Source organism: Arachis ipaensis, chromosome B08 (assembly GCF_000816755.2).
Source record: "Arachis ipaensis cultivar K30076 chromosome B08, Araip1.1, whole genome shotgun sequence".
Taxonomy (NCBI): Eukaryota; Viridiplantae; Streptophyta; class Magnoliopsida; order Fabales; family Fabaceae; genus Arachis; species Arachis ipaensis.
The window spans coordinates 126,169,896-126,185,221 of NC_029792.2; the positions used below are offsets into that span (position 1 = coordinate 126,169,896).

The following is a 15,326-nucleotide window of genomic DNA, read 5'->3' on the forward strand; positions in this document are numbered from 1 at the left end:
TTAACAACACCTTGATTTTTGAGATTGCATTTGTGCTTTATTTTTAGTCCCAAATTTTTTAAAGTACTAATTTTAGTCTTTATGATCAATTTTATATTATTTTATTAATGTATAGCAAAAAATAACATGTAAATATATCACTCAACATGTAAATAAAACAAGGAAAAGTATAGGTAGACAATAAAAATATTAAACAATGTGAACAATAGATATATCGGATGTTCATTTTACTAGGTGTATGAATTATTATTTTAATATTAAGATTTAGGTGAGTAATTTGGAGGTATAGTATATTTTTATTTGATTGGTAGTTGTTCATATTATTCAAGAAAGTCATTATTTACCTAGCACTTCCCATAAAACAATAATAGTTAACTAGTCACATACTAAAACCATTTATAGAATATTACAAAAATAAAAATAAAATTGATAATTTTTTAAATTTTAGTGACTAGAATATAAAATACCACCAAATTAAACCTTTATTCATTAATGCATATAATGATTTTGTGTTCAACAATAGAGAGTGTTAGTTGTATTAAGCAAATTCAAATAGAGAAAGAAGTTAAATATAACCTGAAACTTGAGCAATTCCAAGAGCCAGACCAATTAAGGAATAAGTGAAGGACATAATTGACGAAAGTATTGAAAGCCATCTCATTTTGTGAAAATTAGGAATTTGAGAAAATCCAAGTTGGATTACCCCAAACCATATTATATAACGATTGCCAAAAACATGGCATGTTTTTTTTGCATGTGAGGAATGTATGCAATTTGTCTTTGTGATTGCCCTGCCAATCAAAGCCAATAAATTGTAATCAATTTCAACTATAACCGTCTTTTTTATAACTTCTGAATAGTTATGTTAAGATTCAAGTAATTTTAATAAAAGACAATACATGAATTTTCTTTTAACTAGATTATATTTATTTATTTTACTAATATTATCTAAGAGTTTAATTTACTATTAGTATAAATGAGAATACTGGATTAGATATGTATCATTATTTACTAACTTTGAGCTTAGCAAATTAATCTACTATGAGAAATTAGTTTTTTTTTTTACGAAAAAAATAAAGCTCAACCTTCCAATTTTTATCCATAAAATTTAAAATCCATTAGAAGAAAAAGTGCCAAATTACTTCAACTTATGGCTCATCGTTTTAAATCATTAAAATGGACTTTTTTTTTTTAATAATTATCATTCAAAGTATATTAGTATATATATACATACAAATTGACCAAATGAAATTAATTTCAAAGTTTTAAAGATTTCAAAAATAAACGTAAGGGTTAACTGAACTCACATCATACTGATGGCGGCCGCAATTGTATATCCTATTGAAGTTCCATAAAGATTTGCATACTGTATTATTCCACAAAAAATGGAATTTTTTCCTCCTGTAGAATAATTATGACATATCTAATATTATTTATGGGAATATTTAATTTTCAATGTATTATATTTGCTATCATAAATTAGTTTCCTATTTTTCAAAACACTTTATAATGAAATATATATGATCACTAAATCATAATACTTTATCCGTAGTTAATATTATTCTATTTTTTAAATACAACTACAACAACAAAATATCACTATGCTTTTTAATCATTAAATAAATTATCTAGTCACAGCAAAATTCATACTAATATCATCAAATTTAGAACATCCTTATATTTCTTTGTAATTGTGTCAAGATAGACATTGTTTCAATCAATGTACAATCAAAATAAACACCTTAAATTACACTTATACAATTAAATCTATCATAAGAAAATACCAAATTAAATATACATTTTCATGTTGCATGTGTCATTTTTAATATTACGTGAATATGTGATTGCAATTAACAAAAAACACATAAGTTCATCTATATCTCCTCAAAATGCATCCTCAGATTGAAAAAGATCTGCTTGTAAATATAAAATCCATGTATAATTTAATTTTGTTTGTACTTACCTAGAATGTTTTCAACCGCTTCCATGTACGTGTAGTTCCTTTTGCCAGTGATGGGGTCCCCAGCACGATAACTATTGGCAAGAAAATGTGAAGTGTACAAGGTGACGAGACCGAAGATCATAACAACAAGGCCACCACTCCAACCTAGTTGTGCTATGGACCATGCTAAGGATAAAGTTCCAGATCCAATTACTGCTGTTATTATATATGAGCTTGTCATCCATATGGTTCCTGCACCAAATATAATATAGATCAAATATCATAAAAAATTATATCCATTTGAATAATTAATATGTAAGTTAATAACATTATTTACAGCTTTTTAAAATAAAACACCATTGAAATTAAACCTCTTCGTATATAATCAATAACAGCTTCGATTATTCTTCTATGATTTTCTTATTAAAAAAAAAAAAGAAAAGGAAGAGATGATAATAACAACATACATGGATTGGTTTAATTTGATTTGTATTATTATTACCTGTTCGTTTTGGGCGGCCGTCGTCATCATAAAGTGAGCCATCTTGATGGTGGCTAACGGTGATTGTTGTGGCGGCGGAAGAGATTTCAGTAATCATGTCTTGTGTGTTATGCATGTTGGAGACTTTAAATATAACTATTCTACCTTAGAACTAATAATTAATAAGTGTAAAAGGGAATTAAATAGGAAAGAGATACAGTGCAGGGTTTGGTGGTAATCAAGGGTTTGTGTGTTATACGTTATCTTTTTCCGTGTCGATTGTCTCCGCACTACAGAAGTATTTTCCAAATTTGATTCGCTCAAACTTGCCGAAAATTCTAGCTATGGCGCTTGTAATGTTGCGGTCATAAAGGGGAGTGAGAATTTTGTGGGATGGGTTGTTTCTCGCGAGGAAGATTCGGAATGCACAATATCATGCAGTTATGATGATTGATGAGTTTAACAGGAAAAAATCAAATGCATATAGAGGAGGCCTTATTGGACTGGGTTGGGGGAGAAGACGCTGGAAGGGCTTTGACGCCAGGAGGTAGGGACGCGACCCACGGCAAACAAATTACAGCTGATGAAGGAGTTGGGGACGATGCGCACTGGTGATGCTATATCATCCAAAAACACTTTTGTAGAATTAAATAAAACGTGTGTGGAAAAAAAATGGCAATTTAGTTATGGGAGGGAAAAAGTTATTGGGGGAAGAAGCTGAATGTGGATAGATATTTCGAAGGAAAAGTAGTTAGAGAAACGCAGGTAATTCTTAGCTGAATCTATCTATCTTAGCTTTAGCTTCTTGGGCATAGAGTGAATTTCTTTTAAAATAGTCTTTGTTAGATAAGGAAAATTAGGGTAAAATTTAAAATTCTACTTTATCTTTATCTTTATCTTTATATTTATAATAATATGAGAGAGGTTATTATTTTTTAATTTTAACACTATTTTTAAAAAATGTGTTGATTCTTTTAGCACTATTTTTTAAATTTTTGTAAATTTTTTTCAAAAAATTGCAGCTACATACGTAAATTACGTTAATTTAGAATTTTAAAAATTGTTAATATATTTATTTACTTTATCTGTAAATTTAATTTAAATTTAAATTAAAGCCAATCAAATTTAAAAAATTTTAGCTATGAGACAACTATAAAAGTATAAATTATGAGATATGTATAATACCACAATTTAAAGTATATCAAACTCTTTCTTTACATACATCCAACATCTAAAATTTCTCTAGTGGCTGGTATTCACAAAATCGCAGAAATCAATCCTACAATCAACAATTTCTGTGCACGTATAAGAGTGATACGGTTATGGACACTACCAAGTTACGAAAATTCTTCGTTACCATACTCAATTGAGATGGTTTGACTCGATGAAGACGTGAATTTTCTATTAATATTTTCTTATTTTATTTTAAATTTGTTTGTTTATCCACATCTAATTGTTCTTTGATTTTTGTTTATCAATTCTAGGGAGAAAAAATACACATCTCGGTTAAGAGGGTTCTTGTGTCTCGATTCGTAAATTTGCTCAGGGAAAGAATATCTTACCAAATAAGTAGTCAAGTATCCCACGATATGGATTTAATTTTGTGAGTTTTGACACTCTCAATACTCTTAGGTACGATTACACCTATTTAGTTGGTAAGTTTATTATTTTAAAAAAAGTATAATTTATTTATAAATTTATTTATTTTATTGACAACAATTTTTTTTATTTTAAATCATATCATTGAAGGGGAAAAAGTAGAAGGTGTTAAGGTATTTGTTCAAAAAATGAATTTTTTGTTTATTTGTTTTCTCAAAATTATATCTTATTTTATTCAAAAAATATTATTGAGATAAAATCAAAGGTGAGAAGGAAGTCTTTAATTTAATGTAGTATTTTGTACAGAATTTGTTGGTTGAATTCTCCAATAAAGTTGCGGACAATGATGAGTCCAAAGTGTTGGAAAATGCTATTACACTAACTAAGCGACTATCCTCGGAGTCGGAAGATTTGAAGGTGCAAGGAGATACCTCAACTTGCAAGAAGATCAAGATTGAGAATGAAACTTGAGAATTTGGATGTACATATTTTGGAATCCCTTTTAGAGTCTATCTAATAGAATAATGCCAAGCATATGTTTGTTTTGGTGAAAACATTGTCTTTTCTTGAGTTGTTATTTTTCTTTTGGTTCTTTTCGATTTTTATGTTTTATGTTTAGAATTTTTTTAAATATAAATTGAAATTATTTGGTTATTACTTGTGATTTTATTTTTAATTTGATTCTTATGCTAATTACAGAAGATTATATTAAAGTAAATAGAATTACCAGTCTTATTAAAATGTGAGGTTATTTATATTATTTAAAAAAAAATTTTAATTTGACATTCTTCTATACTTAATTATGTTTCTAATGTTGTTTCAACAAAATTGAATTAATTTAAGAAATTTTATTTAAAAATTTAAAATTTGTACTAGCTAATTAGGAAACTTTATTTAAAAATTTGAAATTTGAAATTCTAATACTAATTCTTAATTAAGTGACTTCTTAATGGTTTCAATTTTAAAATTTAATTTTTTTACTTGCCACATTTATAAATATTCTCTTTACTCAATTTACATTGTTATCTTTTAGACTGTTTCTGCACAATAGAAATACTTTTATTTTTTCTCTCTTTTTAAATATTTTTTCTAAATTTACGTAATTTATAAGGTTATTAATTTTTATATTGTATTTACTTTTATTTATTTTTATCAACAAATAATAGGATTGATACTATTTATGACGAAACTAATAAAAATTATTTTTAAATTAACAAATTCCTATATTCCTAATGAACAACGAACATTTAATCAAAAGATTTTATTTAAAAATTTAAAATTTGCATTAGCTTATTTTAAAAAAAATGTAAATCCAATGGAGAGGATGCTCAGGTTATTGATGAGATCAAACAAATTTATGATTGCAGATATTTGTCTGCATGTGAGGCTGTATGGAGAACTTTAGCTTATGATATTCATCAGAGGTGGCCTTCAGTGATGAGATTAACCTTTTATTTGCATGGAGAGCAAAATATCATCTTTAAAAACGATGACGATCTTGAAAAAATTGTGGAAGAAGAAGAAGAAAAATGTACGATGTTCTTAATATGGATGGAGGCCAATAAAAAATTTGAATCAGGTCAAATTTTGACATATGCTGAGTTTTCAAATCAATTTGTTTATGATAGAAAAGTAAGGGAATGGCATCTACGCAAAAGAGAGTATTCTATCGGGAAGTTAAACTATGTTCCACCGAGTGCAGGTGATATTTATTATATGAGAATTTTGTTAGCTGTTCAGAGAGGTTGCATAACATATGAGTCTATTAGGACAGTTAATGGAATTACATATTCTAGCTTCCAAGATACTTGCTATTCCATGGGACTACTGTGCGATGATAGGGAATTAATTACAGCTATTAATGAGGTAGCTGAACTTGCGTCTGGTCATCAATTGAGAAAATTATTTGCGATACTACTGATATCTAATAGTATTAGCAACTCAGAGTGTGTTTGAAATGCAACTTGGACATTATTAGCTGATGGAATACTATATGAGAGGAGAAAAATTTTAAAAAACTAAGATATTTTACTATGTCTTTTTTATATCAAAATTGTATTCTCTTATTATTTTTATTTTTATTAATAATATTAATAGTTTTATTTTGAAATTACTTATTAAATATTTTATAAAACCATCATGTGCTTTTGCTAGGACTAAACATGACTGATGATGAATTGAAAAACCTCTGCCTTATTGAGATTGAGAAGATGCTCAACAGCAATGCGAAATCTTTAAGAGACTATCAATCAATGCCATATCCTGAGATATCTGATATTCGGCATTTTTAGAATAAGCTAATAGAGAAGGAGTTAGCATATGACACAAATGAGTTGACTCATACAAACTTATATAAGAAACAAAAGATGTTTTATAATAATCTCCATGTATTTTTGTTAGGACTAAACATGACTGATGATGAATTGAAAAACCTCTTTCTTATTGAGATTGAGAAGATACTCAATAGCAATACGAAATCTTTAAGAGACTATCAATCAGTGCCATATCCTGAGATGTCTGATGTTTGCCTTTTTTAGAATAAGCTAATAGAGGAGGAGTTAGCATATGACACAAAAGAGTTGACTCATACAAACTTATATACAGAACAAAAGATGACTCATGAGCAAAGATTAGTATTCGATGAGATACTCAATGCTGTTATTACAGACTCTGGTAGTTTTTACTTCGTTTATGGGGATGGTGGGTGTGGTAAGACATTTATTTGGAATGGACTTTCTTCTGCTATTCGGTCTATAGGAAAGATTGTTTTAAATGTCGCATCCAGTGGAATTGCGTCTTTACTCCTACCTAGTGGCAGAATGACTCATTTTAGATTTTCAATACCCATTACAATTACTGATGAATCTACTTGCAACATCAAGTATGGCAGTTTGAAGGCTGAGTTGCTCATCCAAAGTAGCTTAATAATTTGGGATGAAACTCCAATACTCAATAAAATGTGCTTTGAAGCACTTGATCGGACGCTCAGGGATCTTATGTCAGTTACCAATCAACATAAGACACATCAACCATTTGGTAGTAAGGTTGTTGCTCTAGGAGGTAATTTCAAACAGATATTTCTGGTGGTTCCGAAAGGGAGTAGACACGATATATTGACAACAACTGTTAACTCATCTCATTTGTGGTCGTTTTGTAAGGTTCTGAAACTGCATACGAACATGAGGCTTCTAATATCTTCTTCAGATCAAGATGAAGGTGAAATGAAGAGACTTGCTAATTGGATACTTGATATTGAAAATGGAAATATTGGTTCTGTTGTTGGTGATGAATCAGAAATTGAAATTTCAGATAATCTATTGATTACAACTACTGATGACCCTCTCTCTCCAAATTTGTTGCAAAACATGTCAGATTACAGGTATTTTCATAGTAGGGTAATTCTTGCACCCACGCTTGAGAGTGTTGACAAGGTAAATAATTTTGTCTTGACAATCTTTTTAAGGATGGAAAATGAGTATTTGAGTTCTGAAACAACATGCCAAGCTGATGAGAACGAACATGTACAATAAGAGTAGTTCACACTAGAGTTCCTAAATGATATCAAATGTTCGGGGCTATCCAATCATAAGTTGATTTTGAAGCTAGGAATCGCTGTAATGCTATTGCGAAACATAGACCAGACTTCAGGTTTATGTAACGGGACAAGATTAATAGTTAACGAACTTGGCAGTAACGTAATTGGAGCGACGGTAGTGACCGGTAGAAATATTAGAGATAAAGTGTACATTCCAAGAATGAACTTGATCCCTTCAGATTCAGGGTTGTCATTTAAGTTCCAACAGAGACAATTTCCATTAACAGTATGCTTTGTAATGACCATTAACAAGAGTCATCAGGATCAATCATTATCACATGTAGGACTTTACTTGCCAAAATCAGTGTTCACCTATGGACAACTTTATCTTGCTTTGTCAAGAGTTAAGGGTCGCAGTGGCCTCAGGGATTTATTTCTAGACGAAGACGGCAATCCAAAGTCATCAACAACAAATGTCGTGTTCAAAGAAGTTTTTAATAATATTTAGGTAAGAATAATATTATTTTCATTTTAATAGCATGTTATGATTTACACTTTTGTATAAATATTTACTGTAGATATAACTAATTTATCTATAACTCTGTTTTCAGATTTGAGATGAAATGTGTAACAAGGAGCACAACATCATATGCCAATTGCTTTTCTAATAAAGTTAGTAAGATACTAGGTTATCGATAAATTTTTATTAGCCTTTTTGTATAAATTTTAGCGTAAAATTGACATGTTATTATTACAGTTATATATGTTCTTATTTTTTTCATGTTTCCCTCCTTATGGTTCAAGAATATTATAGACTTCAAATTCTTCTATTTACTTTTTACTTTGAATAGAGATAAAACAACATATTCAGTACGTTTATTATATAATGACGATAATCGTGTTATACTAAACTAAAAAAATTTACGATTATAAAATATTATTTTTAATTTAACATATCAAATTTAAATATAAGCACATGCACTGCGCGGGTTTAACACTAATTTATTGTCAATTCTAATGTATCTTGTATCAGTTATTCTTTTAATCCATTGATTTACAGATTAAACAATTAAATAGAATATTTTATAACTAAATATTATATTGAGAGTAGATCTTAATAAGTTGATTAAAAATTAAAATTATGCAGATATCTTAAATAGAGTTTGATTATATGTTTGTACTAAACAAATTTTGTTAAAATACCATCTTAATTGAGTGCATATTATTTTTAACCTTGCATTATATGCATGTATGTTTATGTGTTTTGATAAATGACAATATGTGATTTTAGTTAGTGAGATAATTAGCGTTTTGAAAAGTAATAAATTTAATATTTTACTCGACTTTAATTTAATTTGTTGATTAATTATATGGTAAATGAAAATATCATTGCATGAGATATGTTATATGATATAACATCAAATTTGATGAATGATTAAAAAAATTTGACAAAAATTTAACGTAAAAAGTTTTATCGTCTTACAATAGATAAAAATAGATTTTTACAAGAGAATTCTTATATCAAACTCAAACACAAGCTCGTTAAGAAATCAATGATGCATCCAATGAGAATCATACGATAAGGAGAAGTCCAACGAGCAAGATTTAATTGTAGGATTTTAGTTTTTACTTGTCAAGAATAAATTAAGTTCATTTTTTAAATTAAAATCACGTTTTAATCAAAGTAAAATTATTTTTAACCAATGATTTCGAAATAAAACTCATGATTGAGGAATAGAGTATATGTCGGTGTTATGATAATTTTAATATGTTTATAATAGATTATGAGAAATACGATCTAATCTAATCATGCACAAGACGCCATAATTTAAAATTTAAATTTGCTGAAATTTAAGCCTAGAAGATATCCTTAGCGTTGAGAATTGATCCTATATGTTCTTGTGGATACAAGACCCTACCAAGAGCGTATGTTCTTGAATCATTTGATCTATCTACTTACTCTTAATGTTCATGGGTGCATGGAGACTATAAATCTTAGCCCTTTGTTTCAGTACACAACTTTTGTTTATGGTGATCAAATTTTATAAGTTTTTAAAGTAATTTTCATAAACATTTGAGAGATAATAACTTAAGATTATTCATAATACTTTATTTATAAGCGTATACTTTTTTTGAGATAACTCATTATTTCTAAAGTTCACTATTATATATTGTAAAAGAAGAGTTTTATAACTCTCCTTATTATCATTATAATATATACAATTTTTTGGACATTATACATTAAGGCCTTAAAAAAAAATTTTTTTTTGAGTTATCTTTTTTTAAAAGATTTTATAGAAAAGTAAAAATAATTTTATATTTAAATATCTTATACAAAAAAATCTTTTTATCAATCAATTATATTTAGATAAAATAAGATAAAAATATTTTTTTATTCATTTATTATGTGCCAATTCAATCTGAAAAATCCTTAAAAGAATTATAAAAAAGAAAGAAAAAAAGAAAAACCCTAAGAGGGATCTATAGATCTAAATGCGAAGCAAAATCTCTTCCAGGCTGGGATCATAAGATGAAATGATATAGATATCAATTTAAGTGAAGTGATGACTTATGATGTTTATAACTTTTTTTTATATGATATATATTTTATTGATTTAATAACCATTAAATTACCATTAGATTATATCGAAATTAAATATCATCAATAAGTATATAATTGATGAAGAACTCTTTGTTTGGATATAAAATAAGTATAAAAAATTAAATTTTAATTAATTAATATTAAAATTTATTGTTGACTAATGAATTGCTGTATATATAAGATAAAATTCGAATATCCAATACTTGTTTAAGTAAACTAGTGAGTTATTCACTATACCAGCCCAAGTTTTTTTTTTTTTTTATCAAAGATAAGAGACTCGAACCCGCAACCTCTTAATTGAGTATGGGGAGACTATGCCATTTGAGTTATTACTCATTGGCTATACCAGCCCAAGTTGGTTGAAAGGTAAAAGATAATTTGCATATATGCAAGCATAAGTTGCAATTATTTTTTGGATTTTCCACCATAACCTCCAACCTAATATGTTGAGAACTAATTAACTGTACATTTAAATTTTATTTAAAAGTTTGTTGCTACCGAATAGGTTGTTGTATCCACAACAAGAAGAGTTACATTTTTTTTTGTCAAGGTACATTTCACATGGTTTTAAAAACTGGACCAATCAGTCGGTTCAATTAGAAACCGACGATATAAGCAGTCCGATCCTTCACTTCACCCATAACCGTCCGAAGAAAAACTGTTAAAAAACTGTCAAATCGGTTGAGAACCGACCGGTTAGATCGGACCGATAACCATCCAGTTCGGAACAAACGACGCTGTTTTTTATTTTGAAAAAAAATAAAATAAAATAAAAGAAACAGATCCTCTTCATCTTCGCTGGCTTCTCGGCACGGAACCCAGGTTAGTGGCTTCTCGTCTTCGGTCTTGTTCTTCAATTTTTGTTCTATTTTTCTTCAATTCTTCTTCGGTCTTGGTTTGAAGTTTGGTTCTGAAGTTTGGTTCTTCAATTCTTCTTCTTCGGTCTTCAGTCGTGGTTTGAACTTTGAAGTTTGGTACTGTCTTGTATTTGCTGGTTGCTCTGTTACTCACTCTGTCTTGGTAGTGTCTTGTATTTGTATGTATGGTTCTGACTTCTGATTGTTCTGTTACTCACTTACTCTGTTAAATACTTAAATCATGTATACTAAAATAAACTTACTCTGTTATATGATCATTTGTATCAACCAGAAATGTTTGTTTTACGGTTTTAAATGGCAAAGTGATGCGAAAAGTGGGTGTGGATGTTGTGGGGTTGGGAGCCCTAAAGTTCACTGGATTCCTTAGAGAACAAAGCAACAGAATAACATGAGTTTTGGATCAATGTACACTGTTCGAATGCTGAAACAGGTACTAAACTACTAAAACCATTCCTTTTTGTTTTTGCTTGAATTTTAGAAGAAAGAGCAATGTAATGTATTCCTATTTAAGATTCCATAAGACCAAGGTTAAATTAACAATTCAGGTGGAGTTGAGTTTTGTTTATGAGTAATTAAATGCACGAAACAGGATTAGGATTGCTAATTTCTTTTGTGACTTTCATTGTTTTTTTTTTCCCTTGTTTTGCTGCTGTTGTTGTTATGCTGCTATTTTGTAATGGTTGTTGCTGAATGCTAAAAATAGAAATCAAATCAAATGCTGGTTGTTGCTGAATGAGTAGGGTAGCTACCTGCCAATGCCATATATAAATAAACTGATGAATGATGATGATGGTAGTGGAAGGAGAGTCAAAGTGTATAGGTAGTTGGTGATATGTTATGCTTTCTTATTCAATGACTATTTGTTATGTTGATACCTCAACTTGGAAACAACACCAGATCCGTTTATGGCTTTCTCAGCAAGAAGAATCTGTTGCTAAGAGAGCTCTCTTACAACAGATGAACGCAACGCTGCCTAAGATTAAACCGAAAAGGTCATCTTGCAAGGTTCAGGTTCATGTTCAGTTAGCATAATACCACAGAATGATCAACATTTTCTAATTGAACTAGCTTAACATTCTTTTGAAATTGATAATCCTTTGTCTCCTGACATTTCTAAATTAGTATCTGAGGTGTTAAGTGATCCTGTTAACCCTCAAAGTCAAAATTTAATATTTAGATTTTTTTTTACTATTTAACTTGAGTTTGTATTTTGATAATATCATATGAATTTGGTTGATGATTTTTTGTTTAGTGTTTTAAATTTGGAAAATATTTTAGGATGTTTATTTATAATTTATTTATTATTTTATTCTAAAACGGTTTTTCGGTTGAATTATCGGTTGGATCAGTAAACCAGTGAACCAGTGACTAAAGCGGTTTGATGATCAATCCGGTTTTCAGAACCTTGCATTTCATCATACATTTTTTTTGTACAAACACTTCTTCGTGGGTCCACGCTCAATTAGTAATTTAAAAAGTACCAATTTACAACCAACTGTTTTTTATTCACTTGGCAATTTTGCATTCGGAGCTCAAAACGAGGACAACACCCCTCGTCTACTACCACAAAAGAACAATATGGGACAATTCGTTTATACATACAGGAGATTGTAATATTATAACTTTTCTAATAAAATAAAAAATAAATAGATAGTAATATGAATCATGACCCCCCAAAAAAAAGGAAATCAAGGTCCATTTTATCATGTAAGTAGCATGAACCAGTTAACACTTAACAGCAACAAATAGCTACTGAAAGAAACACCAACTTGTATTATTATTGGTTTATTTTAACTGACTCTATTGTACATTAATTGGTTTAAAACTTTGGCATAATCTGGAAAAGGATACAAAACTCAACTAAGAGCAACTGAAACAGAATAAACTAATATCGACCAACTAAGATAAAATCATCATCATCAAGAACCTGAACATCTTTGTCTCCAACAAAATGCTCTCGGCCTATTTGCTTCACCAAGTTCACAAACTCAATCCTTTTCTCCGCAGGGAGAGGCACGTACGGCAGCCTGAAAACCGGTCTGACAACCCCGAGTTGGGCAAGAGCTGTGTTCAAACCGATCGGGTTTGGCTCCTGGAAAAGCCAGTCCATCAGAGGAAGGAGCTTTGAATTCAATGTTGGATTCTTCCCTGCAAACATGATGTCTCGCATCAAACCAGGAACAAGGTTGCTGGTGACAGATATCACTCCGGTGGCACCATAGCCCCATCTAGCATCATGGCATCCATCGTCGTTGCCACTCCACACAACAATCCCATCAGCCGTGTACTGTTTGATCCGATCGTTTCCAACACACTCCTTGACACCGGCCAAGCTAGCACTTTGAGCCAAGGTTTGAATCACATGAGGAGGAATATCTTGACCAGTCCTCGAAGGAACATTATATATGATCGTAGGGCCCATGGAAATCACGCTTTCGAAGTGAGAAATCATACCGTCCAAGGAGGTTTTGCCGTAGTAAGGGTTTATATGAAGGGCAGCATGCATTCCAACTGCAAAACCCTGCTCACTGGTATGGATTGCTTCCCTCGTGGAGTTACTTCCGGTGTTACCAACAACCTTGATTTTACTGCCAAAACAATTGACCGTGTGCCCGATAAGCATGAGGTGTTCATCCCAGCTCATTAGTTGGCCTTCACCAGTTGTGCCACCAACAATAATACCTTCTACACCGTTTTCAATTTGCTTGTTCACCAAATCATCATAGGCTTCTAGATCAAATCGGCCATCAGGTAGGTACGGAGTTTTGAGCGCAGTTATCAATCTCAGACACTTTATGTCCTCGGTTGATGTCCTGTACATACAGTACATGTAAAATACTTATTGTGAAGATCAGACACAGAATATTGTTTAAAGATACTTATGTTAGTTAGATTAAAAATATCAAGTCCAGCAGCCTTTTAAAATTCTACCGAGGCAAGATTCCAAATCAAACCATTTCTGCAAATTGTACACATAATACATAAATAAAATAACCTGCAAATGAAAACCCAATGTTAAGTATAGAATTTAACAAGAGAATGATTCTATTTGGAACAGCACATTGACAATTCATTAGTCAAACACACCTATTTTTCACCTCAAAGCTGCGCATTGAGAGATGCAAATTGGGTATGATAGCTGCCTGTGGAGGCTTCCAGTTTGAGCTCCTGGTTCATACAAATAAACATTAAAATTTAAAATAATCAATGAATCGACATTTAGATCAATGACATTATGGCAAGAAAACTTGGTATCTGTCTCATTGCAATTGGCACCAACCACCAGTCTAATAATTCTAAAATGGAAAACATACATACAGGGGTGCTGACCAAGGTTCACAAAATCCTTAGTTCTATTTGACTTTAGCCCTTTTAAAACTCTATCTACACACCCCATTTTTTTGCTGGTTGCCAATCACCTTTTGCAAATAAATAATTGTATAAAGGACACTGACAGAACAATATTACAAACAAGAAACAAAGACATCATTTTACATAAACATGCCTTCATCTTAACAACAAATTAAGGAGTTTCACCTAGGAAAACAGAGGTAGCTGGATGAATGCACATGATTCACCAAATAAATAATTTTTACTTGTCTTATAGCAAGTAAAAGACATTCTTGATCATAAAACAAAGGCAAAAAGACTCGAAACATAAGATAATCATAAATCTTCTAAATTCATTTAGCTCCATACACTCATTTGGCTACAATGTTAGGATTGGCTTTGGCTAAATGCTGAAAAGAAACAAGTATCCAAAAACAAAATATGGTGTTTCTAAAAGTGAATGAGTTGAAGGAGATAAAATAATCAATACACAAATTCACCAAGGAGTTCGTTTGATTTGAAAAACGAAAAATGTATGACTTACACCTACAGTCCTCTAGATACATTAAATAAATATAAATACAACCTCAGCAACCGAAATCATATTATTTACTTATTTAGCAAACCCCATTTTTAAAGTAAGTCACAAACAGATGCAGAAAATTTTAGAAATGGGACAAAAATATTTATATTAAAAGAAATATTATTGAGCATTGTTAATTATACTAAAAATATAATGAATTAGAGATATAAAAATTAAAAAGAGATAGTGAATATTTTTATTCTTAAAATATTATTTATTATATATAATTTATTTAAAAAAATTTATTTTTAAAACTTGAACTTAAAACATCTTAATTAAATTATAAATAACTTGTCATTCTAATTAATTTTATTTTTATTTACTTTTATACACATTTAATAATAAAAAAGTGAATTAGTTGGCACGTTAACGCTTA

The 15,326-nt window shown here is 30.0% G+C and overlaps 2 protein-coding genes, 1 long non-coding RNA gene and 1 pseudogene across 7 annotated transcripts in view; 2 read left to right on the plus strand and 2 right to left on the minus strand.

Annotated features, from left to right (window-relative positions):
- The window catches only part of LOC107611724 (amino acid permease 3-like), a 14,082-nt gene extending 11,501 nt beyond the window's left edge, over positions 1 to 2,581 (minus strand). Inside the window, exons 1-4 of the mRNA XM_021108369.1 lie at positions 2,445 to 2,581; positions 1,964 to 2,194; positions 1,308 to 1,401; positions 577 to 791 (exon numbers count right to left, since the gene is read on the minus strand). Coding sequence (XP_020964028.1) covers positions 577 to 791; positions 1,308 to 1,401; positions 1,964 to 2,194; positions 2,445 to 2,559 — 655 coding nt within the window. The 5' untranslated portion in view covers positions 2,560 to 2,581. The remainder of the gene's footprint in view (positions 1 to 576; positions 792 to 1,307; positions 1,402 to 1,963; positions 2,195 to 2,444) is intronic.
- Positions 2,870 to 8,041, plus strand: LOC110265390 (annotated as a pseudogene).
- Positions 10,913 to 12,309, plus strand: LOC107614068. Of its 2 annotated transcripts, XR_001614259.2 has the most exons (3): positions 10,914 to 10,981; positions 11,309 to 11,467; positions 11,935 to 12,309. It is a non-coding gene; the product is annotated as an uncharacterized LOC107614068 (long non-coding RNA). The 2 variants fall into 2 exon arrangements; XR_002353098.1 differs by lacking the exon at positions 11,935 to 12,309 and having other exon boundaries at positions 10,913 to 10,981; positions 11,309 to 11,770.
- The window catches only part of LOC107614067 (4-hydroxy-tetrahydrodipicolinate synthase, chloroplastic-like), a 4,671-nt gene continuing 1,866 nt past the window's right edge, over positions 12,522 to 15,326 (minus strand). For 2 of the 4 annotated variants that reach the window (XM_021110090.1, XM_016316293.2), the window contains 2 exons: positions 14,125 to 14,205; positions 12,788 to 13,850 (listed from right to left, as the gene is read on the minus strand). In XM_021110090.1, the coding sequence (XP_020965749.1) occupies positions 12,923 to 13,850; positions 14,125 to 14,205 (1,009 nt within the window). In that variant the 3' untranslated portion in view covers positions 12,788 to 12,922. Of the gene's footprint in view, positions 12,533 to 12,787; positions 13,851 to 14,124; positions 14,206 to 15,326 lie in introns of those variants that run through there. The other 2 variants (XM_021110089.1, XM_021110091.1) reach the window with 2 other exon arrangements.